Source organism: Microcaecilia unicolor, chromosome 1 (genome assembly GCF_901765095.1).
Source record: "Microcaecilia unicolor chromosome 1, aMicUni1.1, whole genome shotgun sequence".
NCBI lineage: Eukaryota > Metazoa > Chordata > Amphibia > Gymnophiona > Siphonopidae > Microcaecilia > Microcaecilia unicolor.
This window is the reverse complement of record NC_044031.1, coordinates 18,002,984-18,016,447: the sequence shown is the minus strand read 5'-3', so window position 1 is coordinate 18,016,447 and position 13,464 is coordinate 18,002,984. Positions and strand designations below refer to the sequence as shown.

Genomic DNA, 13,464 nt, shown 5'->3' with positions numbered 1-13,464 from the left:
AACTGCACTGGCTACCAATCAAAGAACGTATCACTTTCAAAATCTGCACGACCGTTCATAAAATACTTTACGGTGAAGCACCGGGGTACAAGACAGACCTCATCGACCTGCCAACCAGAAACACTACAAAATCCACACGATCGTACCTAAACCTCCACAACCCAAGCAGCAAGGGAATCGAGTACAAATCCACCTATGCATCCAGCTTTTCCTACCTACACGCACAAATATGGAATGCATTGCCAAAAGAAGTAAAAACTACGTTCGACCATCTAAACTTCCGGAAAGCACTAAAGACGGAACTGTTCAGTAGAGCATACCCCACCAACCCAACAGAAAAAACCTAGACAACAGCGACACATCACAAATGAAGCCTGCAATGAACACTACTTGTACCTCATTCCACCACATTATCACTTTGTATTAATTGTTTGTTTAGACCGGAATCGGCTAACACCGCTAACGGTAATATGGAAGCCACATTGAGCCTGCAAATGGGTAGGAAAATGTGGGATACAAAAGCAATTAATAATAATAATAATATATTTATATCTACATATGGGAAGCTTTCAAATAAATTAAAAGCTGTCCAATAAGTGAAAAAAATTAAAAACCTTTTGTCCTCCACCTTTTGCCTATCCAATTGAAACAGCTTTAGACTTGTTACAGTAAACGGGGATGACGGCTGCGCTGGGAAAGGGAAACTCAGGCTGTCCTAATTGGCTTCCTGGCTTCCAATGGACGAGACAGGCTCACTTCCACTCCTGCTTCTCTTAAACCTTCTTGGTTGGGCTTCAGCTCACATAATGGACTAGACAGGATCACTTCGATCCCAAGCCTCATTTTCATGCACCAATAGACCTCTGTGTATGCCAAGCCTCACTCTGATGGTCCAATAGCCTTTCTCACTGTGATCCAAGCTTCACTCTGATGGTCCAATGGCCTTTCTCACTGTGCTCCAAGCCTCACTCTGATGGTCCAATAGTCTTTCTCACTGTGCTCCAAGCCTCACTCTGATGGTCCAATGGCCTTTCTCACTGTGCTCCAAGCCTCACTCTGATGGTCCAATAGCCTTTCTCACTGTGTTCCAAGCCTCGCTCTGGTTTCACCATTTGCTTCTTACTGTGTCTGTTTCCGAGGCTTTTTGGAGTCTGGAGAGATGCTTTTTGCTGTCGTTTCAGAGATCGTAAGTTAACCTGGATTCCTTTCTGTCTAGGTTTGTATTATGCACAAGTTTCATTGGTGCCACACAGAGTCCTCGCTTGGAGACAACAAGTGAACTTTCTGAGACCCACTATTTAAAAAGGATTGGAAAAGCCCCCACTCACTCCCCCAAAGAGCTGCACCTGGCCCATAAGTAATGTAGAAGCCCAAAGCTGACACTGATTAAAAGGGTTACCATATGGCTCCAGAAAAAGGAGGACGGATTGAGCCAGCCGGGTTTTACTTGTGAATAGTGTGGGTTTCCATTCCATAGTGCAGTGGCTCCTAATCTTTTGTACTGGTGCATTCTCACAGCACTGGGTTCCTCTATTACTAAAACAAAAGTGCTTTGCTAATAGTAATTTGGGTTCAGATTTATTTATTTATGGCATTTGTATCCCACATTATCCCACCTCTTTGCAGGCTCAATGTGGCTTACAATTCGTCATGGATACTGGAAATAGCAGTGAAGATACATTTGGTTTACAGAGGGTTTTGTGTTACATGGTGGTGAAATACATGAAGGCGTTAAAGCAGAAAGACATTATAAAACATTATAAGACAGTCTGGACGTTTTAAGCCTATACAGTTATACATGTTAAATTAGACAGTTACACATGTTGATCTTTGTGATATATCTTGTCGAAGAAATAGGTTTTCAATAGTTTGCGGAAATTGGTCAATTCATAGACCGTTTTCAGGTTACGTGGCAGCGCGTTCCACAGCTGCGTGCTCGTATAGGAAAAGGTAGATGCATGCATTGATTTGTATTTCAGACCCTTGCACTTGGGAAGATGGAGATTAAGGAATGTGCGAGAGGATCTTTTTGCGTTCCTGGGTGGTAGTTCTATCAGGTCTGACATGTAGGCTGGGGCGTTACCATGAATGATTTTATGGACCTGGGTGCAAAGTTTGAACATGATGCGTTCCTTTAGTGGGAGCCAGTGTAGTTTTTTCCGCAGGGGTTTCGCGCCTTCGTATTTTGGTGTGCCGAATATTAGTCTGGCTGCCGTATTCTGGGCTGCCTGGAGTTTTTTAAGTATTTGCTCTTTACAGCCAGCGTAGAGTGAGTTACAATAGTCCAGATGACTGAGTACCAATGATTGTACCAGAATGCGGAAGACAGTTCTTGGAAAAAATGGTCTAACTCTTTTTAGTTTCCACATTGAATGAAACATCTTTTTAGTTGTGTTATTTGCACTTAGTCACCTCTCCCCTCTCCAGTCAGTTCAAAACTCTGCTGCCCGTCTCAACTTCCGCCAGGGTCGCTTTACTCATACTACCCCTCTCTTCAAGACCCTTCACTGGCTCCCTATCCGTTTTCGCATCCTGTTCAAACTTCTTCTACTAACCTATAAATGTACTCACTCTGCTGCTCCCCAGTATCTCTCCACACTCGTCCTTCCCTACACCCCTTCCCGTGCACTCCGCTCCATGGATAAATCCTTCTTATCTGTTCCCTTCTCCACTACTGCCAACTCCAGACTTCGCGCCTTCTGTCTCGCTGCACCCTACGCCTGGAATAAACTTCCTGAGCCCCTACGTCTTGCCCCATCCTTGGCCACCTTTAAATCTAGACTGAAAGCCCACCTCTTTAACATTGCTTTTGACTTGTAACCACTCGCCTCCACCTACCCTCCTCTCCTCCTTCCTGTACACATTAATTGATTTGACTTGCTTACTTTATTTATTTTTTGTCTATTAGATTGTAAGCTCTTTGAGCAGGGACTGTCTTTCTTCTATGTTTGTGCAGCGCTGCGTATGCCTTGTAGCGCTATAGAAATGCTAAATAGTAGTAGTAGTAGTAGTAGTAGTAGTTGTGTTATTTGCGTGGTTCTCAAGTGTTAGGTGTCAATCAATGGTGACACCAAGGATTTTTAGGGAGTCCAAGACTGGTAGATTTTTGATGGTGGTAAATTTATTCTTGTTGTATTGCGAGGTTAGTACCAAACATTGGGTTTTCTCTGCATTGAGTTTCAACTGGAAAGCATCTGCCCAGGAATTCATAGTATGTAGGCTTTGCTTGAGTTCATTGGAGATTTCCCTTAGATCTTGTTTGAATGGGATGAAGATCGTTACATCATCAGCGTATATGTATGGGTTTAGGTTCTGATTCGATAGTAGTAGTTGATCATAACAGCAGTTAGGATATCTGTGGTTTCAGAAAGGTTTAGACAAGTTCCTGGAGGAAAAGTCCAAAGTCTGCTATTGAGTTAGACACGGGGGAAACCATGAAATCTTGCCACCTTGGGGCCGGAAAAGTTACAGTTAACATTTTGTCTGGAAAAAATTTTAAGATTGTCTTAAGTGAGTTACTGACAAATGCTAGTTCAGCAGATACCATTTTATATTGTAAAAAGAAGGGCAGAATGTACCAATCACTAAGTATTCAATGACATCTGTTTCTAACTCATGTTTTACTGGTCTGACATTATATGATGTATTTTACGTTCTGTTAATATATTTTGAACATGTTCATGCTTTTCTAATTGTTACGTAAGCCACATTGAATATGAGTTCTACTCAGGCTAATAAGGGATATAAATGTCAATAATAATTTTTTTATTTTTTATTTATTTAGATTTTGCTCACATCTTTTTCAGTAGTAGTTCAAGGTGAGTTACATTCAGGTACACTGGATATTTCTCTGTCCCAGGAGGGCTCACAATCTAAGTTTGTACCTGAGGCAATGGAGGGTTAAGTGACTTGCCCAAGATCACAAGGAGCAGCAGTGGGATTTGAACCGGCCACCTCTGGATTGCAAGACTGGTGCTCTAACCACTCGGCCACTCCTCCACTCGGCCACTCCTCCACTCCACTCTATATAATAAATAGAAGTCATTGTTTACTGGAGACCTCTTTATATTGACAAAGAAAGGCCTTTAGATAAGAGAGGTTAAAGAAGGTCTGAAACTGACCAGTATTTAGGATAGGTGTCTCCTTTTGTAACATAGTAACATAGTAGATGACGGCAGAAAAAGACCTGCATGGTCCATCCAGTCTGCCCAACAAGATAACTCATATTTGCTGCTTTTTGTGCATACCCTACTTTGATTTGTACCTGTGCCCTTCAGGGCACAGACCGTATAAGTCTGCCCAGCACTATCCTCACCTCCCAACCACCAGCCCTGCCTCCCAACCACCGGCTCTGGCACAGACCGTACAAGTCTGTCCAGCACTATCCCCGCCTCCCAACCACCAGCCCCGTGTCTCCTTTTGTAAAAGTAAATCGTACTCTGTGTTTAACTAAAGAGAAGGTTATAAATTTTAGTCTTCTTAATCTGTTACTTTTTTTTTTTTATTTGTTATATTTGTATCCGAGTCTACTCTTGCAGAGTGTAGGATGTAAAAATAGAAGGGGTGAAGAGACCTCAGGTGACAGACAGCAAGATTGCTGACATTGCTCATAGAGGGTCACCATAATTCAGTCATCGGTCTTTACCAAACCTCCTTCCTTAGTGTGGAAAAATATTTTTGTAAGGAAATTTTTAGTGACCCCTCTATGAGCAATGTCAGCAATCTTGCTGTCTGTCACCTGTCTGAGGTCTCTTCACCCCTTCTATTTTTACATCCTACACTCTGCAAGAGTAGACTCGCTTATATACGACTGTTGTATTACACAAATTAAAGCGGAGTTTTCCCCTATAGTAGAATAAGGTTCATGTGTGACAGATACATTAGGGGATCTTAGAGAGGAAGAGTTAAGTTCTGTCTATTACGAGCTTTGGTTTCATTGTGTAAGATTCTATGTTGTGTAGATGAGAAATACTATGTAATTGGCTTTTTCCATTGTACTATGCCCTAATACTTTAGACTTTTAGCATATTTACTTAAATTAAGTTCAGAATTCTAAAAAGATGCTTTGCTGATGCTATGGAATTCTGTCTAGATGGATCAGTTATCTCATATGTGGTTACATAGTAACATAGTAAATGACGGCAGATAAAGACCTGTACAGTCCATCCAGTCTGCCCAACAAGATAAACTCATTTTATATGGTATGTGATACTTTATATGTATACCCGAGTTTGATTTGTCCTTGCCTTTCTCAGGGCACAGACTGAAGAAGTCTGCCCAGTACTGTTCTTGTACTAAGGTCTAAAGCTAACATCGAAGCCCCTTACAATTTACACTCCAGCCCATCCCTATCTATTCAGTTACGATCAGGGCGTAGACCGTAGAAGTCTGCCCAGCTCCCATTTTGTTTCCAATTACCGGCGTCACCACCCAATCTCCACTAAGATTCCACGGAACCATTCCTTCTAAACAGGATTCCTTTGAGTTTATTATTATTAAAATTTGTATAGCGCTACCAGACGCACACAGCGCTGAACACCTGACACAGAGAGACAGTCCATGCTTGATAGAGCTTACAATCTAAAAAATACAGACAGACAAGACAATTAAGGGCGAGAAAAGTACTGGGTGAGAAGGAACAAGGATAGGGGAATTGAGTAGTGGTTAGGAGCCAAAAGCAGTGGTGAAAAGGTGGGTTTTTAGCATAGATTTGAAAACAGGTGTTTATCCCACGCATGTTTGAATTCCATTACCGTTTTCATCTCCACCACCTCCCGCGGAAGGGCATTCCACATATCCACCACCCTCTCCGTGAAAAAATATTTCCTGACATTAGTCCTGAGTCTGCCCCCCTTCAACCTCAATTCATGTCCTCTAGTTCTACTGCCTTCCCGTCTCCGGAAAAGGTTTGTTTGCTGATTAATACCTTTCAAATATTTGAACGTCTGTATCATATGCATAAATCTCAATCAGGATTTAGATCGAAGTACAGCACCGTTGAGGCAATAAATGTGAGCGTTTGGATTGTCAAACTTCAGAGGGACTTAGAAGCAGAGAAAGATTTCTCTCTCTTAGTCTTTCCTCTTTTGTAACAGGATATATTATGCAGTTGTAATAAAAGAAAAGTTTTACTGATCTCTTGTAGTACTATGTATTCTATTTCTTAAGGTGTATTTACTTTGCGCACTATTCTTTGGGACTCTGCTTGGCATCTTGCTACTCTACGTAGAATCTTGCTTCTCTTGGAGATTCTACATACAATCTTACTGATCCTTGAGATTCTGCATGGCATCTTGCTACTCTACGTAGAATCTTGCTTCTCTTGGAGATTCTACATACAATCTTACTGATCCTTGAGATTCTGCATGACATCTTGCTACTCTACGTAGAATCTTGCTTCTCTTGGAGATTCTACATAGATTACTTCTCTTCTTTGAGATTCTACATAGAATCTTAATAATTTTGAGATTCTGAATGGAGCCTTCTCTTTGAGAGGGCATCTTCTCTTTGGGATTCCGGATGGGTCGGGTTTTCAGGATTTCCAGAATGCATATATATGAGAGCAATTTAAAACAAGAGGTCTTCATTCCATCGACAGTTCTCTCTTGAAAACCTGACTAGATAGTTGTGCCTCCAGGAGTGTTTGCTGAGCATTATAAAAAATAATACTACAGCTTTACATACACAGATCTATCGATCTATATAGCACAGTGAAAATAAAAAGTGTATTTTGGGGGACACACATTAGACAAAGTCATTTTCCAAAAGTACAAATTCAAAAAAAGAGCAACATCCCTCAGGGCGACATGTAGGTATAAATGCTGATGTGGGAATTTTCTACAGTATACATGTATTGCCATTATATAATATAAAATACTCATGTACTGTGAAGGATCAACCAAGCCACACCCAGAACATGTCTCTCTAAAATATCCCTGTGCTTTCACTTCCATGTAGAAGTAGCCACCTTTCCTGAAATGACTGCTTATCCTTGTTTGCTGATTTACACATGCAATTGGGTGTCTTACACCTGCACAGGGCATCTACATTCTAAAATCATTCCCAAAATGTTGGACGAATAAAGGTAGCTGAAAAGCACCCCCACGTTTCCCTGAGTGTGTTTCTGATTTGTGTTTCAGATGCGGGTGACGTTTGAGGACATCGCTGTTTCTTTCTCCCAGGATGAGTGGGAGTATTTAGATGAAGGGCAGAAGGCGCTTTACAGGGAAGTGATGAAGGAGAATTATCAGACCCTGATCTCCCTAGGTAAGAATTGCTTTGTCTGCATTTTCTTAAGTGGAACAGCGTCTGATTTAATAGAAATTTGGCATGTTTTCTGTACCTTCTGCACTTTGAAGTCTGATCAGAATGCGTCTCGGCTCTGCTGATTGTCTTAGGGTGCCTCAGTCCCGATCCTCACACTGTTATCTTAAGACCTTCCTGTGTGTCCTACAAGTTTCCTCCTCTTCCAATCGGAGAGAGATTTTCCTCTAGTTCTTGTATCAAGACTGAAAATAAGGTGCGGAGCATCACAAATTCTCAGTACTTGGATGTAACAGACTGTGTTAAAGCAGCTGCTGAGACCAGTCAAAAGTTTGTTGCTGTGTTCATTGATCATTTTCTCAGCTTTTGACACTGTGAAGCTGCAGAATTGTCTCCAGGATCAACACATGTTAAGAGTAATACAAGAAATCATCATTAATTGCTGATTTCATGTGTTAACTATTATCAATAGAAATCAAACAAAATAAAACATGGAAAAGAAAATAAGATGATACCTTTTTTTTATTGGACATAACTTAATACATTTCTTGATTAGCTTTCGAAGGTTGCCCTTCTTCGTCAAGAAGGGCTTCTCAGACAAGGTCATCGCCACTATGCTGAGAACGAGGAAGCGCTCTACTTCTACTGCTTACGCCAGGGTTTGGCGTACCTTTGCAGCGTGGTGTGAAGCAGGCTCACTTTCTCCCTTCACTGCTCCAATTTCTTCAGTGCTGGCGTTCCTGCAAGAAGGTCTGGAGAAAGGCCTGTCGCTCAGTTCCCTTAAAGTCCAGGTAGCGGCTCTGGCTTGCTTCAGGGGCCGCCTGAAGGGTGCTTCCCTGGCTTCGCAGCCAGATGTGGTACGTTTTCTCAAGGGAGTTAATCACCTGCGCCCTCCTCTGCACTCAGTGGTGCCTGCGTGGAATCTCAACCTGGTGCTAAGAGCCTTGCAGAAGCTGCCTTTTGAACCCTTGTCGAGGGCATCTCTGAAAGACCTGACGTTGAAAGCAGTCTTTTTGGTGGCTATCACTTCAGCCAGAAGAGTTTCCGAGCTCCAGGCACTCTCATGTCGAGAGCCTTTTCTGCAGTTCACTGAGGCAGGAGTGAGTATTCGCACAGTGCCTTCCTTCCTGCCCAAGATTGTTTCTCGCTTCCATGTGAATCAGCAGCTCTGTCTCCCTTCCTTTCGTAGGGAGGATTACCCAGAGGAATACTCTGCTCTCAAATATCTGGATGTGAGACGAGTCATCATCAGATACTTGGAAGTGACCAATGATTTCCGGAAATCGGATCATCTGTTTGTCCTGTTTGCAGGTCCTCGTAAGGGTCTGCAGGCTGCTAAGCCTACAGTGGCAAGATGGGTCAAGAAAGCCATTGCAGCGGCTTATGTGCACTGGGCCATGGACCAGGACCCCGTCATTGGGTACGAGACCCTGGGGGAGGACCGGAGGGCGCACCTCCGGGACGGCGGTCTCTGCGAAAGGAATGCTGCTTGGGGGAGAAGTTCCTCTTGAAGGAAGAGGGGGCAGAGGAGCCCGACTTGCCCGGGCGGTACCGACAGACTTCCTGAAACCGTCCTCTGGAGATACCGGGGCGAGCACTGGCCCGAGCCCTGACCTCTGGTAACCTCTTGCCCTTAGACGTGCCGAGATCGGTCACAATTTTGTCCAGCTCGACCCCAAAGAGCAGCTTGCCTTTAAAAGGCAACTTAGCCAGGCGGGACTTAGAGGCGTGGTCCACAGACCAATGTTTCAGCAAAAGCCACCGCCGCGCAGAGACTGTCTGAGCCATACCTTTAGCCGAGGCTCTCAAGACATCATACAGCAAGTCTGCCAAATAAGCCAAGCCCGATTCCAGGGCCGGCCAATCAGCCCTCAAGGAAGGATCCGAGGGGGAAGCCCGCTGCACAATCGTCAGGCACGCCCTGGCCACGTAGGAGCCGCAAACTGAGGCCTGCAAACTTAAGGCAGCCGCCTCGAAGGACGACCTTAAGGCCGCCTCCAATCTTCTGTCTTGGGCGTCCTTTAGGGCCGTGCCACCTTCCACCGGCAATGCCGTTTTCTTAGTCACCGCAGTGATTAAAGAATCCACGGTAGGCCAAAGAAAGGCCTCCCGTTCACTTTCAGGCAAAGGATAGAGGCGGGACATAGCCCTAGCCACTTTGAGGCTCGCTTCCGGGACATCCCATTGAGCCGAAATTAAGGTGTGCATGGCATCATGCACGTGGAAGGTTCTAGGCGGGCGCTTCGTCCCCAGCATAATGGCGGAGCCAACAGGGGCTGAGGGAGAGACGTCCTCTGGAGAGGAAATCTTCAAAATGCTCATGGCCTGCACTAACAGGTTGGGCAAATCCTCTGAGCGAAAGATCCGCACTGCAGAGTGGTCATCCGCTCCATCCGAGCAGGAATCCGTCTCCTCCAAGGAATCCCCAAAGGACTGTTGGGAGAACTCAGATACGCTGCCCTCATCTACATCAGAGGAAACAGAGTCCTCTAAGGCCTGGGAATCCACCCTAGGGCGTTTACTTCCGGGGGCCTCAACCCCTTTATCGGACAAGGGAGAAGGGGCAGCGTTTTGCATAAGGAAGGCCTGATGCAGCAGCAAAATAAACTCGGGGGAGAAACCCCCCAGACTGTGCACTTCAGCAGCCTGGGCCACAGCCCTAGAAGCACCCTCAACCGGCGCTCGCAAGAGCGGGGGAGAAACATGCTGCGCATCCAAGATGGCGTCCGGCGCGACACTCCGCGAAGGAGCCGAGCGGGAAGAACGGCGCTTAACTTTAGTCGCTTTTTTGCCGTCGCCCAAATCAAGGGCGGCCATGGCATTAACGTCCCCCAGCTCAAGGGCGGCCCAAGAAGAAGCCGTCCGAGCAGAGTGGCCGGCCAAAATGGCGGAGGCGAGCAGCGGGGGATGGGCGTTTATGGCGGGAAAAACCGCCTCACCGGAGGAAGACCCGGGACACTGACCGGCCTCCGAACTGACACCCAACAAGGGCGAATCAGACTTAAAGACCCCCGCATCCCCGCTAGAAGCGCACACGCGGTCCGGGGAGCGATTCTTCGCGCCCTCGCCCTCCGACGCCATAGGCCACGTGGAGATCAATCGGGGAACCCCCTGCCCGCTATAAAAAGGTAAAAATTACCTGCTTCTCGCTCCGAGCTGTAACGACCTGGTGTCCCAGTGAGTAGCTGCAATAAACGTTTAAATAAACGTCGAAATAAACGCCTTCAAGGACGTTCAAATTTTTTTTTTTTTTTTTAACGGAGCCAGCGGGAGGGGGGAGAAAAGGAGGGACCTGGCGCCACCAGGTTTGCACTTGCTCAAGAAGAGCCCTCAACCCCAGGTACTCAACAAAACCTAAAAATTAGGCTTGGAGACCTAGCCAGAGCTGCTGCTGTGTGTGACCACCACCTGCTGAGATAGAGAACATACTGAGGAGTTTCCGGCAGCACATGACCACATATAGGGAGGCAAAAGGATTGCTCTCTATCTCCACCTGCTGGTAGATGGACACAACCCACCAGTCTATGGATTGATCAGCTATGATTAATGGAAAGAAAATTATCAGGTATGATACATAATTTTACCTTTCATGTGTTAACTATTATCAATAGAAATCAAACAAAATAAAACATGGAAAAGAAAATAAGATGATACCTTTTTTTATTGGACATAACTTAATACATTTCTTGATTAGCTTTCGAAGGTTGCCCTTCTTCGTCAGATCGTCGAAGAAGGGCAACCTTCGAAAGCTAATCAAGAAATGTATTAAGTTATGTCCAATAAAAAAGGTATCTTATTTTCTTTTCCATGTTTTATTTTGTTTGATTTCTATTGATAACCTTTAAGAGTGGACTAACACAGCTACCACACCTCTCTACTTAAGATGTGTTAACTAGAGAAGAGTGTACCAGATCATGACAAGGATCAGTCTTTGTTCCTGCTCTTTTCAACATTCATAGAGCGGGTCTTCCACAGTATTGGGTATGAAACATCTGTGTTTGCAAGTGAGTTGTTATCCTCCACACCAGCAGCTCTTTGGAGGTTACCCAGGTGTCCTTATGGAAATACTAGCGTAACTTTATATCATCGTGCCTTAATGTATAGGCAGCTACATTTAGACCAACCATAGGCCTGGCAGGTGTCTAAATATGACTGCAACTGTAAGTTACACACATAGCTGGGAGCCTCGCCCATGCTCTGACCATGTGTAATGCCCCCTGGCAATTAAACACTACAATATTTATAGAAGCGTGCTTAGGGTGCCTATGTGAGTAAGTGCAAATTATCTTTCTGTTTATGTGTGCCGTAGGTGCATAATTACAGAATTGATATCCGTGTCTTACCCGGCATCAGGAGTGTCTGTGGGGGAAGTGAGATATGAGCCTTTGCCCGCACTAAACCTCTCCTTTCATCAGCAGGTGTTTCTCCTCGTCAGTTCTCGTATAATTTTATACTGTGACAGCAGGGACGGGAGTGTAAAAATGTTGATTTGAATTTGAAGGGAGAGGGAGCTGAAGGGCTACGCGGTCACCCTTTATGATAACTCACTAGGGTCTCCCAAAACAGTTCTTTATATTAAGGGATTTTATAATGTGCCAACTTGTTGAAAATATACTTGGCCAGGGAGGAAGTGACGTCACCGATGTGATCGGCAGCTCAAATTTGGAGCTCCGCGGGGACGCGCAGAAATCAGCTGTTAAATCCCCACATTAGACGGATTTCATTTCCATAAAAGTTAGGTTGAACTTACCAGACTATATGGCAGCCAGAAAGAAACTTTCAAAATTTAAGTTTGCGGCCGAATCGGCGAAAGCGGGAAGCAGAGTGCCGGCAGTGCTGCCTCCGCGCGAAAACAAAATGGCGCCGGAGGACCCCGAGTCGGATAATGAACTCGAGGAACGGAGCGGCAGAGAGGTGGAACTCGAGAGGAGCGAAATTATCAAATGGTTCCAGGAGTTGAAATCGGAGATGATTAATACCAGAAATAGTATACACGCTGCTGTTAAAGAACTTCGTGAAGAAGTAAAAGACATTGGTAACCGCGTGGGTGAGACTGAGGAACGCCTGGAGGAGATGGAGGCGGGGGTGCAGAGCCTGGCGAAAACAGTTAAAGAGGGGAAACAGCAGCGAGAGAAAATGGAGATTAGGATGGAAGATCTAGAGAATCGCTCTCGAAGGGGGAATCTGCACTTTAAAGGAGTGCCTGAAGAGGCCCAATATATGGAAGCTACGAAAGTGGTGCAAGAGATTTGCCACTTTATCCTAAGTCAAGGGAGAGATCCCCAGGAGAGTACAGATAAGACTGACATTAAAATTGATCGAGCGCACCGGAGTCTGGGACCGCAGCGGGGGGAGAACCCCAGGGATATCATTGCCTGCTTCCATGACTTCCAGGTGAAGGAGACTGTTTGGAGGAAAGCTCGTGCTTTGGGCGACATACAATGGCAAAGCATTAAAATTCAGATTTACCAAGATCTGGCGAAATCTACTTTACAAAAGAGGCGGGAATTCCGCGAAGTGACGAGATATCTACAAAAGAATGGACTGCGCTATAGATGGATTTTCCCTAGTGGTCTTATGGTCACGGTGGGGAATCAGACAAGGAAAATACAACATCCAGTTGCAGCAAAGAAAATCCTGGAGAACATGGGATGCACGGACCTACCGGATGAGTTACGAGTTCCCACTAAGGAAGGCAATGGAGAGAACATTTCTGGCCCAGGCAGATGGCTCCAGCAGGGGAAAAGGGGCAACAGCACAAGCAGAGTGAGGAAGGAGCGTGGTTTGGAGCAGCAAGGGGACACTTGAATGGACCAATGTAGAGGGGCTAATGCCCGGGCGCAAAGTTTGGTCATTTGACCATCTGTAGTAAGTGATACCATGTTGGTAATGTTTAACTGATCATATGTGTACGAAGAGGATAGAATATATATGGAATGAATGAAGGAGGCTGCAGTTTTGACTGTGTGGGGGATATAAGGGGGGCCTGGATCCCCAGGGGACGACACTTTCTTAGGGGAAATCTGGCAGCTTGTGGTAGCGGCCAGTTGAGGGGAAGGGGTGGGGGGAGGGGAGGGGGGAGAGAGGGTGGGATCACAGTGGGTTCATGGAATGTAAATGGCTTGAATACACCTGAAAAAAGAAGTATTGTAAGCAGGGAGATACTTAAAATGCAGTGGGACATTATCATGTTGCAGGAGA

General features: G+C 45.2%; 1 protein-coding gene across 1 annotated transcript in view; it reads left to right on the top strand.

Moving 5' to 3' along the window:
- Window positions 1–1,099: 1,099 nt before the first annotated feature.
- The window catches only part of LOC115480448 (zinc finger protein 493-like), a 112,917-nt gene continuing 100,552 nt past the window's right edge, over window positions 1,100–13,464 (top strand). The window contains exons 1-2 of the mRNA XM_030219532.1: window positions 1,100–1,186; window positions 7,140–7,266. Of these exons, the coding sequence (XP_030075392.1) occupies window positions 1,160–1,186; window positions 7,140–7,266 (154 nt within the window). The 5' untranslated portion in view covers window positions 1,100–1,159. The remainder of the gene's footprint in view (window positions 1,187–7,139; window positions 7,267–13,464) is intronic.